The 22,884-nt window shown below is 43.5% G+C and overlaps 2 protein-coding genes across 2 annotated transcripts; one reads left to right on the top strand and one right to left on the bottom strand.

Moving 5' to 3' along the window:
- The first annotated feature begins 2,520 nt into the window (after nucleotides 1-2,520).
- LOC123729203 (uncharacterized) lies at nucleotides 2,521-4,309 on the top strand. Its single transcript, XM_045703438.1, has 3 exons — nucleotides 2,521-2,764; nucleotides 2,921-3,020; nucleotides 3,250-4,309. Exons 1-3 carry the CDS (start codon nucleotides 2,716-2,718, stop codon nucleotides 4,061-4,063), a joined length of 963 nt encoding a protein of 320 aa, XP_045559394.1. The 5' UTR covers nucleotides 2,521-2,715; the 3' UTR covers nucleotides 4,064-4,309.
- Nucleotides 4,310-4,379: 70 nt separating this feature from the next.
- LOC123729202 (zona pellucida-like domain-containing protein 1) lies at nucleotides 4,380-8,854 on the bottom strand. Its single transcript, XM_045703437.1, has 11 exons — nucleotides 8,770-8,854; nucleotides 8,376-8,480; nucleotides 7,825-8,051; nucleotides 7,180-7,370; nucleotides 6,870-6,942; nucleotides 6,505-6,602; nucleotides 6,201-6,284; nucleotides 5,898-6,069; nucleotides 5,544-5,643; nucleotides 5,325-5,351; nucleotides 4,380-5,203 (listed from the first exon to the last, which is right to left on the bottom strand). Exons 2-11 carry the CDS (start codon nucleotides 8,473-8,475, stop codon nucleotides 5,043-5,045), a joined length of 1,233 nt encoding a protein of 410 aa, XP_045559393.1. The 5' UTR covers nucleotides 8,476-8,480; nucleotides 8,770-8,854; the 3' UTR covers nucleotides 4,380-5,042.
- Nucleotides 8,855-22,884: the final 14,030 nt, after the last annotated feature.

Here is a 22,884-nt window from a genome sequence, read left to right as displayed (position 1 = left end):
ACCGTTTGGGGACTGCTTCTGTAGGGAGAACACACCAATGCTAAATCCAGTGCTTAATTTGATCCGGTACCTCTAAATTTGGACAGTTTTGTTCCGGAACCCATTTGTCAGGATCCAGTACATCTTGTGTCATGAACAAAATATTTCTACTGTTTGCAATTCTAATCAAATTCATTCAACTTGATGCCTTTAATTTTCTTGCTCCCTAAAAAAAAACGGAATGTGAAACGTGCCTAATATTCTAAGAATGGATTCATGTTGGGTCAGTCCAGGTTTATGGTTTGCGCAACATTGTAGCTTATGAACAAGGTGTGGTCATTGCTCTCCAGCATTGCACTTCATCATGCGGTACCCCTGATAAATGACAATAATTCAGAATAATACACCAGGAGTAGGCCTGTATTTATTTATTTTTTAAATAGCTTAGCTGTGGATTGTGTGTAGCCCTTTTCATATGGCATGCAGTTGGGAACGTGTGGTAAATATCTCAGTGAACAGAGAAGACTAATCTGTCTGTAGGCTACTAAATATGTTATCAACTTCCAAATAGGCCTATTGAGCAAACAGCATTGTTTTGCAAAAAGTATAACCGAGGCTTTAGGCAGAGCGCATCATTGGAGGAAACTGGAAAGCTGTTTTAAGACTATAATTTCCTCATGTTGTACGAGATCTCCACACACCTAGGCTATTAACGGATTCAAGACGAGGACGTTTTTATTGATCTCGGTTTGTCAGTCAAAGTATACTGTCATTTCGATCATTTGTGAGGTATTAAAAAACGATTCTGCTAAAGTCTCAAATCATCTAAAATGATGTAGAATTGCATGAAATGCTCTATGCTCTTATGCCAGCACACAAAGCGATGATAATGCATGCAATGCTGTATTATAAAGGTGACATTTTTTTCATGCATACCTCATAGGCCCCCCTGTCAGCTTACTTTTTTTTCCGGCACCTCTCAATTTACAAATAAAGATCTGGCGAAACCGTTGCTGCCACCACGGCCAGCATTAGTCACCACGTCACATGCAGCCAGAGCGACCTGAGTCGACAACGCTCTATACTGCAGATAAGGGATGGTCGAACCCTAAACATGCGAGTGTTGTCAAAAACTTCTGTTCAGAATGTCTCATGCACGTCTTCCTCTGTCGCCAGCATGGAACGTACCATGGGCTTGGTGCCACAGACACTTGTTGACAACGGACAAAGAGGAATGACTGGCAACCAACGACCGACAGACAAATGCTGGATGACTGACGGTGATGGCGAAGGCCATCTTGAGGAACTCCAGCAGCGTAGAGAGTATTTTGGGACTGTGTGTGTGAATAGTGTGAAGCCCCCTGATACTGTTGAAATCAAATAAAAAAATGTAAACCATATAGCCTTGTCTGTGTGGTGGCCTGGGATCTCAGAAACCTGCAAGTTGACATACACTAAAAGTATGTGAACACCTGCTCGTCAAACATCTCATTCCAAAATCATAGGTATTAATATAGTGTTGCTTCGGCTCGCAGTTAACGTTCCAATTCATCCCAAATGTGTTCGTTGGGGTCAGGGCTCTGTGCAGGCCAGTCAAGTTCTTCCACACCAATCTCGACAAACCAATTCTGTATGGACCTCGCTTTGTGCACAGGGGCATTGTCATGCTGAAACAGGAAAGGGCCTTCCTCAAAGTTTTGCCACAAAGAAGCACAGAATCGTCTAGAATGTCATTTGTATGCTGTAACGTTAAGATTTCCCTTCACTGGAACTAAGGGGCCTAACCCGAACCATGAAAAACAGCCCCAGAACATTATTCCTCCTCCACAAACTTTACAGCTGGCACTATGCATTGGGACAGGAAGTGTTCTCCTAGACGTTTCCACTTCACAATAACAGCACTTAGAGTTGACCAGGACAGCTCTAACAGGGCAGGAATTTGACCAACTGACTTGTTGGAAAGGTGGCATCCTACAACGGGGCCACGTTGAATGTCACTGAGCTCTTCAGTAAGGCCATTCTACTGCCAATGTTTGTCTATGGAGATTGCATGGCTGTGTGCTCGATTTTATACACCTGTCAGCAACGGGTGTGGCTGAAATAGCCTAATCCACTAATTTGAAGGGGTGTCCACATACTTTTGTGTGTATATATAGTGTACTTTTGGCCATGTAGTGCACCTAAGGGGATGAATTTAATAGTGCATTTAAATATAATTCAAAGTGTTGTTTTTTTAAATCATTTGTCCCCATGGTAGTTGAATTGACCTCTGTTGACCCGCAAACTCTTCCTGATATTGACCCTTTCGCCCCACATGACTCCTTTCATGACCACAACGCTTTTACAGTCTTACCCTTATTACAGGATGACATCATTTGAAATTCTTTAAACCGATGTCGCAAGGAATGTTGGAGCTTGTGCGGTCTGTGACAGTGAGTGTTTTTGTGCGTTGTGTTGGGTGCTATTCGTTATCAACATGACCCTCCACGTGTTGTGTGTTGACACAGGCAGAGTTAAGGACAACCAATGATAAGAAGGACCCATCCCTTTATAAGCACAGTCTTGATGAAGAGTCATTTTGTCAAACCTAGTACATAGGTAAGGACAGGCCACTCTCTCACTTATCGATCTTCTGCTACTTCTGTTTGTGTGGTCTATTTAGTCTGAAGATTCCTGTTAAAACTCCTAATTCATTTTCCCATTTCTCCTCAGTGTAAAAAAAACCAAAAAAAAAACATGCATCTCAAAGTAGTGATCTTCGCCTTGTCGTTTTTGACAACCACAGGTTTGTGCTTTCTTTCCTTTCCATTAAAAACATCATTGCATCTGCTGTCGAATAGTGTTTATAATATAGAGCAGACGCAACGATGTGTTAAAGAGAATAATAGGATTTAAAATGAGTTAATGTATCAATGGTGTTAACTTTTATCTTCTACTGTAGCATACCCACTCCACCGTACCAGCAGAGAAGCATCACAGGCCCTACAGGACATAATGACCAATCAGGCTCATGAGAAGACAGACCTCAACAAGGATGTCAAGTATGTCCTCATACAATATATAACATAAATAATTAAATCATGAATCAGAAATGCATGTATACAGGTGAGCCTTTTAACAGCCTTCTAACAGTCCGATAAAGCCTTATAGCAGTTCCATAACAGGCTTATAACAGTCTTTTAACAGCTTTGTAATGGTATTATAACAGTATTTTAACAGCCTCATAACAGCCTTTATAACAATGTTTTAACTGATCCTGTATGTTAACAGTGGGATGTGGAAGAGCCATGTGGAGAGCAGCAACCTGTACACCCAGGACAGCCCCAACCCCATGGTGAGCGAGATCAGGCACAAGCTTACCCTGGAGTCCGAGAGGCTGCGCGCCCGCCTTCGCCAGGAGCTCACGAAGTTGAGGGAGAGGCTCGCCGTGTACCCTGCCCACCCCCAGTCCAGCGAGTCCACCCTGGCCAGCGTGAGAAATCGCCTGGCCCCCCTGACCAAACAGCTCCAGAGCGCCGTGAACAGCAACAGCCAGGAGCTGTGTAGCCACCTCAGGCTCTACTTTCAGGGATTGGAGGCTGCGGAAAGCCAGGCAGCGGCCGGACCCACTCTATACCTGGAGGCCGTGCAGTGGATCAGCCAGACCTTGGATGACAGCAGTGCCAAAATGACCTCCATCATCCAGGACTTCAAAACCAAGACATCCAGCATGATCAGGGAGCTCAGTGGTACCTTCCAGGGGGACTTCTGGCAGGAGGTGAATGTACGGCTGGGACAGGATGTGCAGGCGTTGAGTCTGGAGGTCCAGGGCAGGGTGGGGGTACTGAAAGCAAAGCTGGTCCGTCTCCTGCTGGCTCCACACCCCCTCAGGGCAGAGGTGTTCACCAGCATGGAGCAGTTCTGCCAGAGCGCCACCTTACAGGACCAGTTGTTCCATGCCAGAATAGAGAAGCACCTTCTGGGGCAGGAGTCACAGGCTCAGAGCCCCAGCGAGCCGCCCTCTCCACCTCTGGGCTTATTGGAGGATGACTTCTCTGCGAAACTAAGCGCTCTCCTGCAGGACATTCTGTACACTGTCCAGTAAAAGCAGAACAGAACTTTCCTCATAGCAAAATGAGAGAGAAAGAACATGGTGTCCCATTATAGGGTACATTTAAACTATATCGTTGTTTCTGCTCCTTGTGCTTATATATATCAACTCCTCTACCATTGTATATACAGTACAGTAAGTAATCCATGTATATTTATGTTTTTGCCGTTTATTTCATGTGGATGATTGTTGTAAGGCATTTTATTTTGTCAACTGTAAATAAAGCTTGTGTGAAGTTTACAGAGTAAACGGCTAGTTCATATGCAGTACTTTATTGTATTCTCATAAAAACAGACACCATTACACAACATTGAATTCATGTTAAACTTTATTTAGTATTTTTTCCAATAATGTACAGAGCAGTAGTAGTAGGTCTGAAATTGGAGCATGATTGACACGAAAACTGGGTTGCTAAACCCAGCCCACTTAGGTTACAAGTCAACTGTATTGAGTACAGTATATATCAAAATAAAATCACCAAAACCCATATCATATTATAGCATTGTGGAAGACTCCGTGCATATATCTATGGAGTCGTAGGCAACGCTATTATTAGTAGTCAGATAAATGCCATAGGTAATATATCAGTTCCCACATTCCAGAATAATTGTTCAAATTCAGAGAAGTATTTATGTTGCCTCATCTAGTACACTATTGCTCAAGTATTTAACATACTTTCAGAAATTCTTATATATTAGTACAAAAGGTGAAGTATTGCGATGGTTCAGGCGGTTACACATTTTCCTTCGTAACCGGTAATTGATATTGATTAACTTAATCTAGAAACAAAAGGGTAATTAGACACTAGTGTCCACTTATTTTCTTAGGACACACTCAAGGTCTTCTAGTAGTATTTGGCTACAAAATTAATGACATCATGAGAAATCTAAAACACACCCTATTAGGCGAAGCAGATTGGGCAGCTCGGAAATGGACAGGTTGGTTGGTAGATGGTCATTGGCCAAGACACCTTTCAGTCAAAGGAGTGGGACAGACCGCCTGCCCAGTAGAACTTCTTGAGGAAAAACCAGCTGCCTAGGACAACCAGGGCTATGGCTGCAGTGCCAAAGAGGATCCCTACCACCAGCCTTGTGATGTTAACCCTGTCACCTCCTGACTGTACCCCTCCGCTGCCTGGATCAAACAGAGGAAAAGTAGAGCATAGTTTTGGGCGTGCTTTGAATGACAGGTTTATCCTCCCACCTAGACATATTCACTATTTGACACTTTAATTTAGCAAAAACATTTAACTCACTATATGCCAACGCAGCAGGTCTTTCCTCTGTAGGAAAAACAACAGGGAGAGAAAACATATTATTAATTTAAATGGAATTTGAGTAGCAGTGGTACTAATAGCAATTCCCTCTCTATAAACTCCAGTGAATGACTTGCTACCTGTGATCATTATTACTGAATATGTGAATCTCAGACATAATGTTGAACAAAATCGTTAATGGATGACTCCAGGTCTCACCATCTCTGCTAGTATAGAGTGGTCCCACAGAAACAGTGGCTGATTCTGCTGACTCGGATCCAAAAGGCTCCAGTGATCTCTTTCTTCTGCTATTGCAAGCCTGTAACAAAGATAAGTTCTTATGCTTATATGAACCATTTATGGTATTGCAGCGAATTCAGGGGGTAGCGCCGACCGGAACTTGGAACCCGGGTCCAGTGACTGTCAACCCAACAAGTTAGCCACTATACCAAGAGATCCGGTCTCTTGACAAGGTCACTGTGATGGGTCAAGGTCAACACTGTTTTATCGATGGTGCTAATTGTAAAGAACAAGATACTGTAAGAATGGTGTAGGTATGTGAACTCCACTTACATCAACCAGTTTCTGACACTTGCTGGGCTCACACAGTCGAAGGATGCAGTGCAGGAAGATACTGGACTTTTCCAGGTTATTGTGTGTCACAAAGCGAAATGCCTCAAAGGAGAATCGGGAATTCTTGGAAATCCCATTCTGTGTGACTGATGAGCGTGAATCAACAGTGCATCTGTGAACAAGGATTATAAGAAAACGCTTTGTCATTTTGCACATACTTATTATGATCAATATTTTGGGCTGTAATTTATCATTCATATATCTCTATATTTGAAATTGATGAGAGGATGGTTTTTGTCAAACCCTGTGAAGAAGTCGTGCTTCTCATTGTTTGACATGTTGTACGCTGATGGGGTTGCAAAGCAGTGGTCAAGTAAAAGATTAAAACTGTTTTAGAGAGAGAGAGAGAGAGAGAGAGTCATGTCAATTTGTTAGAAACAGAGTGTACACCATTCACAATAATGAAAATATAGAATATACAAAATAAATATGAATATAATGGATATGGATATGGCAAACAACAATGCAAAATACTGTACATGAAATGAGTATAGACTCCTTGACATTTGAACCAGTAGATAAGTTAAGAGACAAAAGGTTGACTTACTTCCCAGTGAGGTTGGTGGCCTTGACCTCCACATAAACCTTGGAACGCAATTCAAGTCCTGTCGGTGGAACCACCAATGGGTAACCATAATCCGTGCCCTACACAACAAACAGTAGAGAAGAGGAGTTGTGAGGAAGATCACAGGTGAGATGTATTTTGTAAATATCCAAATCAAAAGGCTAATAGTAGAGTAAAATAAGAGTAAGAGTAAATGAACACTTCATAATATGTCGCTAAGATATAGTTACATTATAATAACATTCTATAGGCAGGTACAGTGTACTTGAGATATTCTATACTTCTCAGAAAGCCCTGACCATTCGTGGAGGCTTTTTTATACATAAGGAATTGAATCCTGCACTCACATTAAAAACACTCATACTCAAGGTGTTGATGAACGTGCCATTGTTGTCACTGGTGGCCACTGAGACTGACGACCTAAGATAGAACGAGTAGGAGAAAGCTGGCGTTAGAGAAGAAGGAAAAAGTGTCACTTAATATATACGTCAGTTGACCTGACGAAGATACCAGAATTAATTTGTAACCAAAGAAACACCTCCCCCCTCATCTATCTACATCTACGTAGCTACCTCGCTAGCTATATAACCCAATTCACCCTCTGGGGATCAATAAAGTACATTTTTACTGATAAACAGTTAGAGGACCGAGACTCACGCTACAATCTGTGTGTTGTTGAGAAGATACTCCAGTGGGTAGCGACAGGAGAAGTGATAGTAGAGGTCAGTAGCGTAACTGATGATCCCCACAGAGGACTTGGGGGTGTTAAGGTAGCCCGTGATGATGACCGACTGGATGCTGGAGAAAAAGTTGAAAGGACCAGAGGCATCCGGGGCCTCGTCCAAGACCTAGGCTCAATCAACACAATGATGGATTAATGAATTGATGATTGAAAGGGAAAGGGGTAATCTAGTCCAGATTGATTGGATTGATATAGGATCAACACGTTGTTATTAGACATTTAGCTAGTACACAAACACAACCCATCAATACTAGGTTTGTTTTACATTCGATTCTATAATAATGTAAAGTAGTATAATTTTACACAATTGAACAGTTCACAGTAGGCTACACACAATTTTCCTATTTCCATTAGCTATTTCCCAAATAACCACCAGAGGGCTAGTCTTGGACACAGTTCACATTACATACAGTAAAAAAGCCCATATCCTAATGATGTCCTAATTTACACCGTAACTAAGGCACTCTCTCATTGTGCGTAAACTGTAATATGCAGATTTTCTCAAATGTACACCTTACCTAAGGCACTCTGTCACAGTGAATGTCAAGTAACCCTCTCACCTGCAGTGACTGTCGACAGGGATTCGTCTGGCTGTGATTGACAGGCAGCTGGTAGCGGATGACAGGCGGATCCACGCTGGTGTCAATCAAGCCCTGGCACTGGCTCTTGTTGTGCTCTCCATTCAGAGCCAGAACGGCGGGGTCGAAGCCTGCCCACTGAGCCGTACACAGGTTCACCTTCAGGTTGATCATACTGGCCCCGCAGTCCACCGTCAAGTCACTGTTGTCTGAGGGGCCACAGAGGAGAGGGAGTGGAGGTTAAAACATATACAGAAAAATTACTAGATGACAGTAGCTGCTGGGGGAATCACTCAGTGATCTTACCACTGTTTATTCAACGGGTGAGTCTAATCCTGAATGCTGATTGGTTAAAAGTGCATACCAGCCGGTGTCTATTCCACAAGTTACCACCGGCTAAATCTATGACGTTAAAATGCCTATTTACTCTGTTCCACTTGACTGCGTAATCCACTGTCTGTTGTTCCCCCTGAGATTTTCACATGGGGAATTCCATCCCTGAATAGCCACGAGGTTCAACCCTCAGGACTTACCTGGGACCCTCTTGTACAGAGCAGAACAGTTGTAGGTAATGGAGAAGGCAGGCTGGAGGAAAATAGCCATCACAGCAGAGACACAGCACAGGGAGAGCATCTTAACTACTGTGGAGAGAGGATGAGAGACACACCCAGAGGACATTCACAGAACAGAAAGAACCACAGTCGGCATCCATGATCAGAGTGCAAAGCAGATGATAATGCAGAGATGGTTGTGAGACTTGCTATCCCATATAGGAAATAAACATGTAAAATGTACCACTAAAGAAAATCTGTTACATGTCTAAAATGATAAACTTCCCCCCAAAAATGATTCCCTATTCTAAATAAGTTTGGTTTGACCTTTCAAAACTAAAGCAGGAGAGCTGAGTCTCAAGTCATCCCATCCTACCTGTGAGGTTCCTGAGGAGGTGTTTGTGTGAGCAGGTGGTGGTGGGATGTGTCTCATATACTGCAGGTGTTAGACCTCCCTGACATCTAATATCACATGGGAGTGAAACACACATCCATCTCATCAACAAACACACACACACACACCAAGGTTTTTAAAAAAGTGAAAGCCATCAAACAACCACTAAGAGGAATGTGTCAGTGGGGTTTGACATAGATCTCAAAGGTTAACCTGCACAGGATATTTCATATTTCTTGGAAACAAATAGGGGATATCTTAAGAACGATTGAGCGTTGTTGCTTTTCAGGGACATATTGTACACTGTATTCATATCTGTTTTAAATATCATATTGGATTCATTCCATTCAGCATCAGGATTTTTTTTACATTATAAATGAACCCACTTGAATGCAATATTCTTCGGTGATTTGCTAATTGTGGAAACAATTAGTTCTAACTATATATCACTATTTAATATACAGTACCAGTCAAAAGTTTGGACACACCTACTCATTCAAGGCTTTTTCTTTATTTTAACTATTTTCTACATTGTATAATAATAGTGAAGACATCAAAACTGGGAAATAACACATATGGAATCATGTAGTAAACAAAAAAGTGTTAAACAAATCAAAATATATTTTATATTTTTCAAAGTAGCCACCCTTTACCTTGATGACAGCTTTGCACACTCTTGGCATTCTCTCAACCAGCTTCACCTTGAATGCTTTTCAACATATGTAGGAGTTCCCACATACGCTGTCCAACTCATCCCAAACCATCTCAATTGGGTTGAGGTCGGGTGATTGTGGACTCATCAGACCAAAGGACAGATTTGCACCAGTCTAATGTCCATTGCTCGTATTTCTTGGCCCAAGCAAATCTCTTCTTATTGGTGTCCTTTAGTAGTGGTTTCTTTGCAGCAATTTGACCATGAAGGCCTGATTCACGCAGTCTCTTCTGAACAGTTGATGTTGAGATGTGTCTGTTACTTGAACTCTGTGAATAATTTATTTGGGCTGCAATTTCTGAGGCTGGTAACTCTAATAAACGTATTCTCTGCAGCAGAGGTAACTCTGGGTCTTCCTTTCCTGTGGCGGACCTCATGAGAGACAGTTTCATCATAGCTCTTGATGGTTTTTGCGAAGTTCGGATTGACTGACCTTCATGTCACAAAGTAATGATGGACTGTCGTTTCTCTTCGCTTATTTGAGCTGTTCTTGCCATAATATGGGCTTGGTCTTTTACCAAATAGGGCTATCTTCGGCATACCACCTCTACCTTGTCACAACACAACTGATTGGCTCAAACGCATTAATTAACTTTTAACAAGGCATACCTGTTAATTGAAATGCATTCCAGGTGACCAGCTCATGAAGCTGGTTGAGAGAATGCCAAGAGTGTGCAAACCTGCCATCAAGGCAAAGGGTGGCTACTTTAAAGAATCTCAAATATAAAATATATTTTGATTTGTTTAACACTTTTATGGCTACTACATGATTCAAATCAAATTAAACTGTGTTTGTCACATGTGCCGAATACAAGTGTAGACCTTACCGTGAAATGCTTACTTATTCCATATGTGTTATTTCATAGTTTTGATGTTTTCACAAATATTCTACATTGTAGAAAATAGTTTTAAAGAAATAAGAATAACCCTTGAATGAGTAGGTGTGTCCAAACTTTTGACTGGTACTATAATTGTATTTTTTATTTGATAGGTTGAGATATTGTGTAGAATATGCAATAATATGAATTCTGAGCCAATGAGATGATCCAGAAAATCTATACGAAATTCTGCTTTGAGCATGGTTTTTAGCCCAGGAACAGGCTTAACCTCTGTCTAGGAAAGAGGCCCTTAGAGCTTCACGGGTTGGGCATGCATTGGCATTTCATTACAAAACCTTGTTTGGAACAAGGGTGGGTCGGTTCAAATTTTATAAACATTAATCACCACACAAAACCTATTCATCAAAATGCCATTCAATCCCTGGGGTTCCTTTTGCATTTCTTATCAAACTTCCATCTAAAAGTGAGAAGTTAAGTCTATACGAGAGACAAAGCGGTCTTTGGGATGTCCTATGTAGAAGAGTGGATTCATGTCTTGAGAATGAAACACTATGAATGCTGGAAATGTGATAACGGAAGCCACAAGGTAAGAAACACACAGAACCAAAAATAGGCATTGTTAATTTCACTTGCATGTCATCCCTCTATTCTATTTTGTTCTAAGAGCTACTTTGAAAGTAGCCTTTGCTATAGGCTACAACTGCTACCGTGAATGCCTATTGTTCAGAGTGAAATATAGAATCAAAACGACCAGATATGTTTCTGCCAAAAGCCCCTTGGCGAGAGAAGAGATTTGTTATACTATACGGATGCATCACTTGGTGACAGTCCCTTCACTTTTTGTCTCTGCCCAAGATTTCTCCAATGATAATTGTTTAGTGTTCAACACGGGATGTATTTTTATGTGGTCTAATCATATTATCAGATTCCAATCATCCTAATGGCCGCTGGGGTCACTCAATGGGACAATTCCAGATTATGCAAAACTCTGGACCCTTGTAGTTTCAAGCTAAGCTGTTTACTATTATTTAAATCAAGGTTAATCAAGGTTGTTTGATTCTGAAAATGAATGAAAGAACAGTATTGTACATGTGGAAATACCATAGTAATAAAATGCATGTTGCTTGCCTTACTTGTTATATGATGCGAAGAAAGAAATTAATAAGCTAGATAAAAGGAAACAATTTAGCATGTGTATTTTGCTATATCATTTGTGGTTTGAGAGAGGGAACACAGATATGACAAAGGAATTCTGAACAATTAACTCAAATGTAAAATGAATGGGTTGATAATATACTGAACAAAATGTAAATACAAAAGCAATATCCCATGTTCCATGAGCTGAAATAAAAGATCCCAGAAATGTTCCATATGCACAGATGTATTTACATCCCTGTTAGTGAGCATTTCTCCATTGCCAATATAATCCATCCACCTGACAGGTGTGGCATATCAAGAAGCTGATTAAACAGCATGATCATTACACAGGTGCGCCTTTTGCTGGGGACAATAAAAGGCCACTCTAAAATGTGCTGTTTGGTCACACAACACAATGCCACAGATGTTTGAGGGAGCGTACAATTGGCATGCTGACTGCAGGAAGGTCCACCAGAGCTGTTGCTAGAGAATTGAATGTTAATTTCGCTACCATAAGTCGCCTCCAACGTAATTTTAGAGAATTCACCTGCGGGATGGTCTGAGGGGGGAGGGGGTGTTGAGTTTTCTGTCTGTAATAAAGCCCTTTTGTGGCAAAAAAAAATAATTCTGATTGGCTGGGCTCTGGCTCCCCAGTGGGTGGGCCTGGCTACCAAGTGTGTAGACCTATGCCCTCCCAGGCCCACCCATGGCTGCACCCCTGTCCAGTCATGCAAATCCATAGATTAGGGCCTAATGCATTTATTTCTATTGACTGGTTTCCTCATATGATCAGTAACTCAGTAAAGTCTTTCAAATGGTTGCATGTTGCATTTATACACTGCTCAAAAAAATAAAGGGAACACTAAAATAACACATCCTAGATCTGAATGAATTAAATAATCTTATTAAATACTTTTATCTTTACATAGTTGAATGTGCTGACAACAAAATCACACAAAAATAATCAATGGAAATCCAATTTATCTACCCATGGAGGTCTGGATTTGGAGTCACACTCAAAATTAAAGTGGAAAACCACACTACAGGCTGATCCAACTTTGATGTAATGTCCTTAAAACAAGTCAAAATGAGGCTCAGTAGTGTGTGTGGCCTCCACGTGCCTGTATGGCCTCCCTACAACGCCTGGGCATGCTCCTGATGAGGTGGCGGATAGTCTCCTGAGGGATCTCCTCCCAGACCTGGACTAAAGCATCCGCCAACTCCTAGACAGTCTGTGGTGCAACGTGGCGTTGGTGGATGGAGCGAGACATGATGTCCCAGATGTGCTCAATTGGTTTCAGGTCTGGGGAACGGGCGGGCCAGTCCATAGCATCAATGCTTCCTCTTGCAGGAACTGCTGACACACTCCAGCCACATGAGGTCTAGCATTGTCTTGCATTACGAGGAACCCAGGGCCAACCGCACCAGCATATGGTCTCACAAGGGGTCTGAGGATCTCATCTCGGTACCTAATGGCAGTCAGGCTACCTCTGGCGAGCACATGGAGGGCTGTGCGGCCCCCCAAAGAAATGCCACCCCACACCATGACTGACCCACCGCCAAACCGGTCATGCTGGAGGATGTTGCAGGCAGCAGAATGTTCTCCACGGCGTCTCCAGACTCTATCACGTCTGTCACGTGCTCAGTGTGAACCTGCTTTCATCTGTGAAGAGCACAGGGCGCCAGTGGCGAATTTGCCAATCTTGGTGTTCTCTGGCAAATGCCAAACGTCCTGCACGGTGTTGGGCTGTAAGCACAACCCCCACCTGTGGACGTCGGGCCCTCATACCACCCTCATGGAGTCTGTTTCTGACCGTTTGAGCAGACACATGCACATTTGTGGCCTGCTGGAGGTCATTTTGCAGGGCTCTGGCAGTGCTCCTCCTTGCACAAAGGCGGAGGTAGCGGTCCTGCTGCTGTGTTGTTGCCCTCCTATGGCCTCCTCCATGTCTCCTGATGTACTGGCCTGACTCCTGGTAGCGCCTCCATGCTCTGGACACTACGCTGACAGACACAGCAAACCTTCTTGCCACAGCTCGCATTGATGTGCCATCCTGGATGAGCTGCACTACCTGAGCCACTTGTGTGGGTTGTAGACTCCGTCTCATGCTACCACTAGAGTGAAAGCACCGCCAGCATTCAAAAGTGACCAAAACATCAGCCAGGAAGCATAGGAACTGAGAAGTGGTCTGTGGTTAACACCTGCAGAACCACTCCTTTATTCGGGGTGTCTTGCTAATTGCCTATAATTTCCACCTGTTGTCTATTCCATTTGCACAACAGCATGTGAAATGTATTGTCAATCAGTGTTGCTTCCTAAGTGGACAGTTTGATTTCACAGAAGTGTGATTGACTTGGAGTTACATTGTGTTGTTTAAGTGTTCCCTTTATTTTTTGGAGCAGTATATTTTTGTTCAGTGTAGCTGTTAAACGTGGAATCTTTCTCTATTCAGTTTTAATAATACAGGTCCAATCCATCCAATCACCAATACAGGAAACCTAACATTTCACAAAGTTAAACATTGCAACTGTAACCTTCACCACTGAAAACGAGCTAGAAAAAGTCCCAGCCAGACATGACCAGTGTAAAAAACATCAAGACATGTCAGCCAGGATTATACTGTAGTGACAACATACTCCAACATCACCATTGTGCTTCTTTACAATATCCATTCTTAGGGCTCAACAAAGGTGGCAGATATTTGATCTCAGTCACAGCAATAACCAAGGGCAATTAGGGTTGTTTAAGATGCTGATTTGAATTGGGAAAGAAAATATGCTGGGAATAGGTAAGGGAATGATACTGTAGACTTTAGAAGGTGTGACGGATCAGCTAGTCCAAAACCCCCTAACACAGGTGGGAGGCATGAAATGAACAGACCGGAGGCAGTGGTTGTGGTTCCTTATCTTTCGTATTGTCACTAAACGGGTTTTTTCGCCCGAAAAAATTGTTCCTGTACAAGGTAGCATCTAACGCTGAAACAGTGTGAAAAGCTCTCTCACCCTCCATTTGACAAATCTGACCATAATTCTATCCTCCTGATTCCTGCTTACAAGCTCGGTCTATAAAAAAGTGGTCAGATGAAACAAATGCTAAACCATAGGACTGCTTTGCTAGCACAGACTAGAATATGTTCCGGGATTCTTCCGATGGCATTGAGGAGTACACCACATCAGTCAATGGCTTTATCAATAAGTGCATCGAGGACGTCGTCCACACAGTGACTGTACGTACATACTCCAACCAGAAGCCATGGATTACGGGCAACATTCGCACTGAGCTAAATGGTAGAGCTGACGCTTTCAAGGAGCGGGACTCTAACCTGGAAGCTTCTAAGAAATCCCGCTATGCCCTCCGACGAACCATCTAACAGGCAAAGCGTCAATACAGGACTATGATCGAATCTTACTACACCGGCTCCGATGCTTGTCTGACGTGGCAGGGAAGCACAGCCGAGAGCTGCCCAGTGACACGAGCCTACCAGACGAGCTAAATAACTTTACGCTCGCTTCGAGGCAAGTAACACTGAAACATGCATGAGAGAGTCAGCTGTTCCGGACGACTATGTGATCACGCTCTCCGCCAGCCGATGTGAGTAAGACTTTCAAAGAGATCAACATTCACAAGGCCGCAGGGCCAGATTACCAGGACGTGTACTGAAAGCATGCGCTGACCAACTGGCAGGTGTCTTCACTGACATTTTCAACCTCTCCCTGTCTGAATCTGTGATACCAACACGTTTCAAGCAGACCACCATAGTCCCTGTGCCCAAGAACACTAAAGTAACCTGCCTAAATGACTACAGACACGTAGTACTCACATCTGTAGCTATGAAGTGCTTTCAAATGCTGGTCATGGCTCACATCAACACCATTATCCCAGAAACCCTAGACCCACTCCAATTTGCATACCGCACCAACAGATCTACAGATGATGCAATTTCTATTGCATTCCAATCTACCCTTTCACACCTAGACTAAAGGAACACCTATGTGAGAATGCTGTTCATTGACTACAGCTCAGCGTTCAACAGCATAGTGTCCTCAAAGCTCATTCTTAAAGCTAAGGACCCTGGGACTGAACACCTCCCTATGGAACTGGATCCTGGACTTCCTGACAGGCTGCCCCCAGGTGGTGAGGGTAGGTAACAACACATCCACCACACTGATCCTCAACACGGGGGACCCTCAGGGGTGCATGCTCAACCCCCTCCTGTACTCCCTGTTCACTCATGACTGCACGGCCAGGCACGACTCCAACACCATCATTAAGTTTGCTGATGACACAACAGTGGTAGGCCTGATCACCGACAACGATGAGACAGTCTATAGGAAGGAGGTCAGAGACCTGACCGTGTGGTGCAAGGACAACAACCTTTCCCTCAACGTGATCAAGACAAAGGAGATGATTGTGGACTACAGGAAAAGGTGGACCGAACACGCCCCCATTCTCATCGACGGGGCTGTAGATGAACAGGTTGAGAGCTTCAAGTTCCTTTGTGTCCACATCACCAACAAACTATTATGGTCCAAGCACACCAAAACAGTTGTGAAGAGGGCACGACAAAACCTATTCCCCCTCAGGAGACTGAAAGATTTGGCATGGGTCCTCAGATCCTCAAAAGGTTTTACAGCTGCACCATCGAGAGCATCCTGATGGGTTGCATCACTGCCTGGTATGGCAACTGCCCGGCCTCCGACCACAAAGCAATACAGAGGGTAGTGCGTATGGCCCAGTACATCGCCGGGGCCAAGCTTCCTGCCATCCAGGTCCTCTATACCTGGCGGTGTCAGAGGAGGCCCTAAATATTGTCAAAGACTCCAGCCAGCCTAGTCATAGACTGTTCTCTCTGCTACCGCACAGCAAGCGGTTCCAGACCGCCAAGTCTAGGTCCAAGAGGCTCCTAAATAGGTTCTACCCCCAAGCAATAAGACTCCTGAACAGCTAATCAATTGGCTACCCAGACTATTTGCATTGCCCCTTCCTCCCTCTGGAATGCTGCTGCTACTCTCAGTTATTATCTATGCATAGTCACTTCTTTAATAACTCTTCCTACATGTACATATTGCCTCAATTACCTCGACACCGGTGCCCCCGCACATTGGCATTGACTCTGTATCGGTACCCCCTGTATATAGCCCCGCTATTGTAATTTACTGCTGCTCTTTAATTATTTGTTATTCTTGTCTTTTACATTTTTGTTGTATGTTCTTAAAACTATATTGTTGGCTAAGGGCTTGTAAGCATTTCACTGTAAGGTCCACACTTGTTGTATTCAACGCAGGTGACAGATACAATTTGATTTGATTGAAAAGAATAAATAAACTAAGCAGCTGACCAAAAGGCCGTGGCCAAAAAGGGAACGCATAACAACAAACGGCTCCCCTTGTCTTTAGACTATCGTCTTAACATCATATTTACAGGGGGAATTCTTCCCTCTATCTATAACCTGCCTTGTTTAACATAGAGCCAAGGTGCGTCAGATGAAGTCGCTTTCTCTGCGGTAGGAAAGTCCGATGTCCTCACAGGTCCCCGTGTCTGCTCCCAATCCACCCTGAGCTCCTCTCCTGTTACACCTATATAGAGGGAGACACCAAGCCAATTAGTGGGCCCAGGTGTATACTAATTGGCTTTACACTGAGTACCTATCCCCTGAGGAGGGTGCTGCCGTGTCGTCTTCCTCCGGCTGATCACTGGACTCTCACAAAGGGTATAGTGGAGAGATCAAGGATTCATTATAGTACCTGTCTATCGGAGTTGACATCCCCTGCGTCACGCAACTAGTTTATCTTTCCTTTCTCATCATGCCAGCTCGCAAGGTGGACCTATTATAGAGTACCATAGTATGAGTCATAATACCCATACAACCTAGAGGTCAAACGTGTGAATGGTTCCAATCGTATTTCCACCATTCATTTCTCCCATAGGGGATTTTAGAAACACTTAAAATAATGGCTGTGTTTTTTGTAGGCTCACCTGGTGTGAACTTTTGATAACCATGCAAATATCTCTTGACTTTTATCAATAAATTCAACTGTATTTACCCCTCCAAAATTGAAATGCTAATTATGTGGCTATCAGAAAGAACTACAAATACCATGATGATCTGGATGAGACAGCTGACTCGAGGCAAGGGTAGGAATCTCTGGGTTATAACTATCTAATGTCAGCTAAATGTAGTAATTAATAAAGAGGACAGATTTCTTTAAATTGACAGAATTCTGTGAACTGTCTTGTGCAAGTTTGAAATTGACATAATACATACTAGCAAAGGTATCAAGAAAATATGAGGAGTTTCAACTGTTCTGCCTGCGGCTATAGAACCCTGACCTGTTCACCGGACGTGCTTGTTGCACCCTCGACAACTACTATGATTATTATTATTTGACCATGCTGGTCATTTATGAACATTTTAACATCTTGACCATGTTCTGTTATAATATCCACCCGGCACAGCCAGAAGAGGACTGGCCACCCCTCATAGCCTGGTTCCTCTCTAGGTTTCTTCCTAGGTTTTTGGCCTTTCTAGGGAGTTTTTCCTAGCCACCGTGCTTCTTTCACATGCATTGCTTGCTGTTTGGGGTTTTAGGCTGGGTTTCTGTACAGCACTTTGAGATATCAGCTGATGTACGAAGGGCTATATAAATAAATTTGATTTGATTTGAGGAGCAGGAGCAGGAGTTGCAGGGATTTGTAGTTTTGCATGACGTCTACTTTGATGCTAATTAGATTTTTTTTTTATAATCTGAAAGTAAATAGAGACAAATATATTGATAAAAGTCACCTTGTCCGGGAGAGATTAACTTGGTTATCACAACGTCACGCCAGGGTGAGCCTACACGAAACACAGCCCTTATTTTAAGTGTATCTAAAATGGTGGGAAAACTGTTGGAACCATTTCCCTGTTTGACCGCTAGGTTTTATGGGTATTATGACACCCCACTGTGGGGATCTATGGCCATACAAGGGCCATTATCTACATGTTATGGTACATGGTGTGTCCTTGAGAAGACTCTTGTGTGTTGGAGATGTTGGAGCAGAACTAGTGTGAAAGTAGAAATAGCATGATTATTGGTCACTGTCATTGCTTGAATAAGACAATGCAATGATGGTCAAGACATGGTGATGAGTAAAAAAAGATTGTCGTAAGAGTAGTAGTCTTTTGCTGTCATCTGCTGGCCAAGTTTGGGTTGTTATCAGTGCTCGTGGACCAAAGTATACAAAACATTCAGAACACCTGCTCTTTCCATTACATAGACTGACCAGGTTAATCCAGGTGAAAGCTATGACCCCTTATTGATGTCACTTGTTAAATCCACTTCAGTCAGTGCAGATGAAGGGGAGGAGACAGGTTAAATAAAAAAATGTTTTACCCTTGAGACAATTGAGACATGGATTGTGTATGTGTGCCATTCAGAGGGTGAATGGGCAAAAAAAAATATTTAAGTGCTTTTGAACGGGGTATGTCAGTAGCTGCCAGGCGCATCGGTTTGAGTGTGACAAGAACTGCAACGCTGCTGGGGTATTCACACTCAACAGCTTCCCTTGTGTGTCAAGAATGGTCCACCACCCAAAGGACATCCAGCCAACTTGACCCAACTGTGCCTCTTATTATTTGGAAATACCTGCAAATTCAAATATGATTATTCAAAATTACCAAAATGCAGTCCCAAATCACAGACTTGTATCAGCTTTCAGTAAGACCATATTTAACATTATATAACATACATTGTTTCCCTGTCAAAAAAATCAACTGGCGCCTTGAAGTAAAAAAGGCCTATTCCATTCCTGAGTTACACCAGAGGTGGACCCCCTCACAGAGAGACAGTGCATGCCTTTGCGTGACTTGAGTAACACTACCCTGGCCTCACTCAGATTACGACCCTCTCATGGGGCCAAGACTCGTGTCACTAATAAAGGGACATGATAGAGCGTTACATTCCAGGAAGACGAGTAGTGAAACTCTGGCCCAGAGCCAGCCAGACAGCACAAAAGTGCCTCACATAAAATTACTGTGTTGTGGAACACATCCCGGCTTGTCTGAGCTCTTCATTTTCTCCCAGAAAACATATGTTGCAGGGTTTACCATCTGCTGATGACTTATTGAGACAGCACGAAGAGAGGCGATGAGTCTCGGTCTTGTGGCTGACTTGTGGCTGACTTCTGTGTCTGCTGGGCCAAATAGGATAGTATTTTCTATTTAGACGTAAAAAAAAAAAAATGGATTTGTTATTTATTTGGCATAAATTCCCCTCCATTTATTGATAAAGGCACATGACTCTAGAACCAACAAAAGTCATAAAAAAATCTTGTGAATGTCCATGACTAGTCTACATGGAAATGTATCTGAAAATAAATGCATTTATTTATTTATTACAGTCTTGTCCCATCGCTGCAACTCCTGTACAGACTCGGGAGAGGTGAAGGTCCTGAGGAGCCATGCGTCCTCCGAAACACGACCCCGCCAAGCCGCACTGCTTCTTAACCCGGAAGCCTGCCACACCAATGTGTCGGAGGAAACACCGTACAGCTGGCTAAGTTAGCATGCATGCACCCGGCCCGCCACAAGGAGTCGCTAGATCGTGATTGGACAAGGACATCCCAGCCAGCCAAACCCTCCACTAACCCGGACAATTGTGCACCGCCTCATGGGTCTCCCGGTGACGGCCGGCTGCGACACATCCCGAGATCGAACTCGGGTCTGTAGTGACACCTCTACCACTGTGATGCAGTGCCTTAGACTGCTGCGCCACTCGGGAGGCCCGCTATTTGATTTTTTCTAAAATCAAAAGTCTACTTTTTGTAGATAATAGGTTTTTCCATTGGCGCAGCAGTCTAAGGCACTGCATCTCAGTGGTAGAGGTGTCACTACATACCCTGGTTCGATTCCAGGCTGTATCACAACCAGCCGTGATTGGGAGTCCCATAGGTCGGCGTGCAATTGGCCCAGCGCTGTTCGGGTTAGGTTTGGCCGGGGTAGGCTGTCATTGTAGATAAGAATTTGTTCTTAACTGACTTGACTAGTTAAATAAAGGTTAAACAATAATGAAATAAAAATTCCAGGACACCGACAATGCTATATATGGTATATGAGAAAACGTATGCTACGTCTTCATTCATAGAAGATTGTATTTGTTCTTTCATGATTCTGCTTGGGCATAATCTGTCATTGACAATATTGCAAAAATTATGTTCTGACTACACTAGGCTATATGTAACTAATATTATTAGTTGAGAGATGAGAGATATTTACTGCATGGAATGTGTATTATACTGTTATTGATTACTCTATTTTAAGCCTTTTAAAGCCTCTACATTCTTCTTCGTATTCTTCAATAGGCCTATGCATCATTTTTCTAGAGAGAAAAGGGAAATTAGTGGAAGTGCCTGAAAAACAAATGAGAAAGGACAGGGACAGGAAATATGGTGTTGAAAAAACAGCTCTTCCCTTTCCTCCTTTCTGGCTTCCTGTCAGGGACCAATGCTTTGCACACTCCTCTGAGCCCATGAACTCACTGCGATCAACTCTCCTCACAAGCAACCCGATCCTAGATCAGCACTCCTACACTAAGACCAGTGGAGGCATAGAAACCATGTGTTTGATACCATTCCACCAATTCCCCTCCAGCCATTACGACAAACCCGTCCCCCCCCCAATTAAGGTGCGATCAACCTCCTTTGTCTAGGACGCTTTATGAACGCAGGCCCTGGACTTTCCATTTCTGATAGTTACAGTCAAAACACTAACTGAAAACTGTTCACTGTAGGGGTAATTAAGGTTTCCAGGTTTAACATACCTGGCAACCCTTTGCTGTTTGTTTCCAAGTTAGCCAACCCCTTCCCATGTAGCCTAGGCCACAGCATATAACCAGCTGTGTTATTATGGTAGAGTCTGAAGTGACAGATGTTGGTTTTCTGAGACTACCAGATTAGCATCAACACTCAATCGTATCTCAAATCTGCTCTGGCATAAAACAGGCTTTTTTACTGACTGACAATGTGTAAGTTATGTGGATACAGATTTCAGGGTCATTGCTATCTGTTTATCAAATCAAATCAAATAAAATGTTATTGGTCACATACACATGGTTAGCTGACGAGTTTCAGAAGAAAGAGTCTTTGTTTCTGGCCATTTTGAGCCTGTAATTCCTCTTGTCCAGATGGGATAGAGCAGTGTGCAGTGTGATGGCGATTGCATCGTCTGTGGACCTGTTGGGGCGGTATGCAAACTGAAGTGGGTCTAGGGTGGCAGGTAAGGTGGAGATGATATGATCCTTGACTAGTCTCTCAAAGCACTTCATGATGACAGAAGTGAGTGATACGTGGCGGTCGTCAATTAGTTCAGTTATCTTTGCCTTCTTGGGTTCAGGAACAATGGTGGCCATCTTGAAGCATGTGGGGACAGCAGACTGGGATAAGGAGCGATTGAATATGTCCTTAAACACACCAGCCAGCTGGTCAAATCAAATCAAATTTATTGGTCACATACTGTCACGTCCTGACCATAGAAAACTGTTCTTTTCTATGGTAGAGTAGGTAAGGGCGTGACAGGTTTTTTTTCTAGTTTAGTTTTTCTATGTTGTTACGTTCTAGTTTTGTATTTCTATGTTGGGTTTTGTTTGGGATGATCTCCAATTAGAGGCAGCGGGTCATCGTTGTCTCTAATTGGAGATCATACTTAGGTAGGTGTTTTTCCCACCTGGGTTTGCGGGAGATTGTTTTTGAGTTAGTGTATGTTTCACCTCTGCGTCACGGTTATTTAATTTTTTTTGTTCTTTAGTTTATTTGTATGTATTGCATAGTTTCACAGTTTAAATAAAGAAACCGTGACAGAATCTCCCACCACCCAAAGGACCAAGCAGCGTGGAATGGACCAGTGGACTTAGGAGGAGATACTGGAAGGGAAAGGACCCTGGAGGCAGGCTGGGGAGTATCGCCGTCCTAAAGAGGAGATTGAGGCAGTGAAAGCGGAGCGGCGATATTACGAGGCACTATACCAACCACGAGGCAAGTGCGAGAGGCAGCCCCCCCAAAAAATTTGGCACACGGGGAGATTGGCAGAGTCAGGTTGGAGACCTGAGCCAACTCCCCGTGCTTACCGTGGGGAGCGAGTGACGAAGCAAGCACCGTGGTATGCAGTGATGCGCACTGTGTCGCCAGTGCGCATTCACAGATGGTGCGATCTGTGCCCGCACCCCGCATTTGTCGAGCTAGGTTGAGCATCCAGCCAGGACGGGTTGTGCCAGCTCTACGCTCGAGACCTCCAGTGCGCCTCCACAGCCCAGTATATCCTGTGTCTGCCCCACGTACCAGGCCTCCAGTGAGTCTATCCAGCCTGGTACGCCCTGTGCCTGCTCCTCGCACTTGCCCTGAGGTGCGTGTCACCAGTCTGGCCCCACCTGTGCCAG

Source organism: Salmo salar, chromosome ssa20 (genome assembly GCF_905237065.1).
Source record: "Salmo salar chromosome ssa20, Ssal_v3.1, whole genome shotgun sequence".
Lineage (NCBI taxonomy): Eukaryota > Metazoa > Chordata > Actinopteri > Salmoniformes > Salmonidae > Salmo > Salmo salar.
This window is presented reverse-complemented; position numbering and strand designations above follow the sequence as displayed.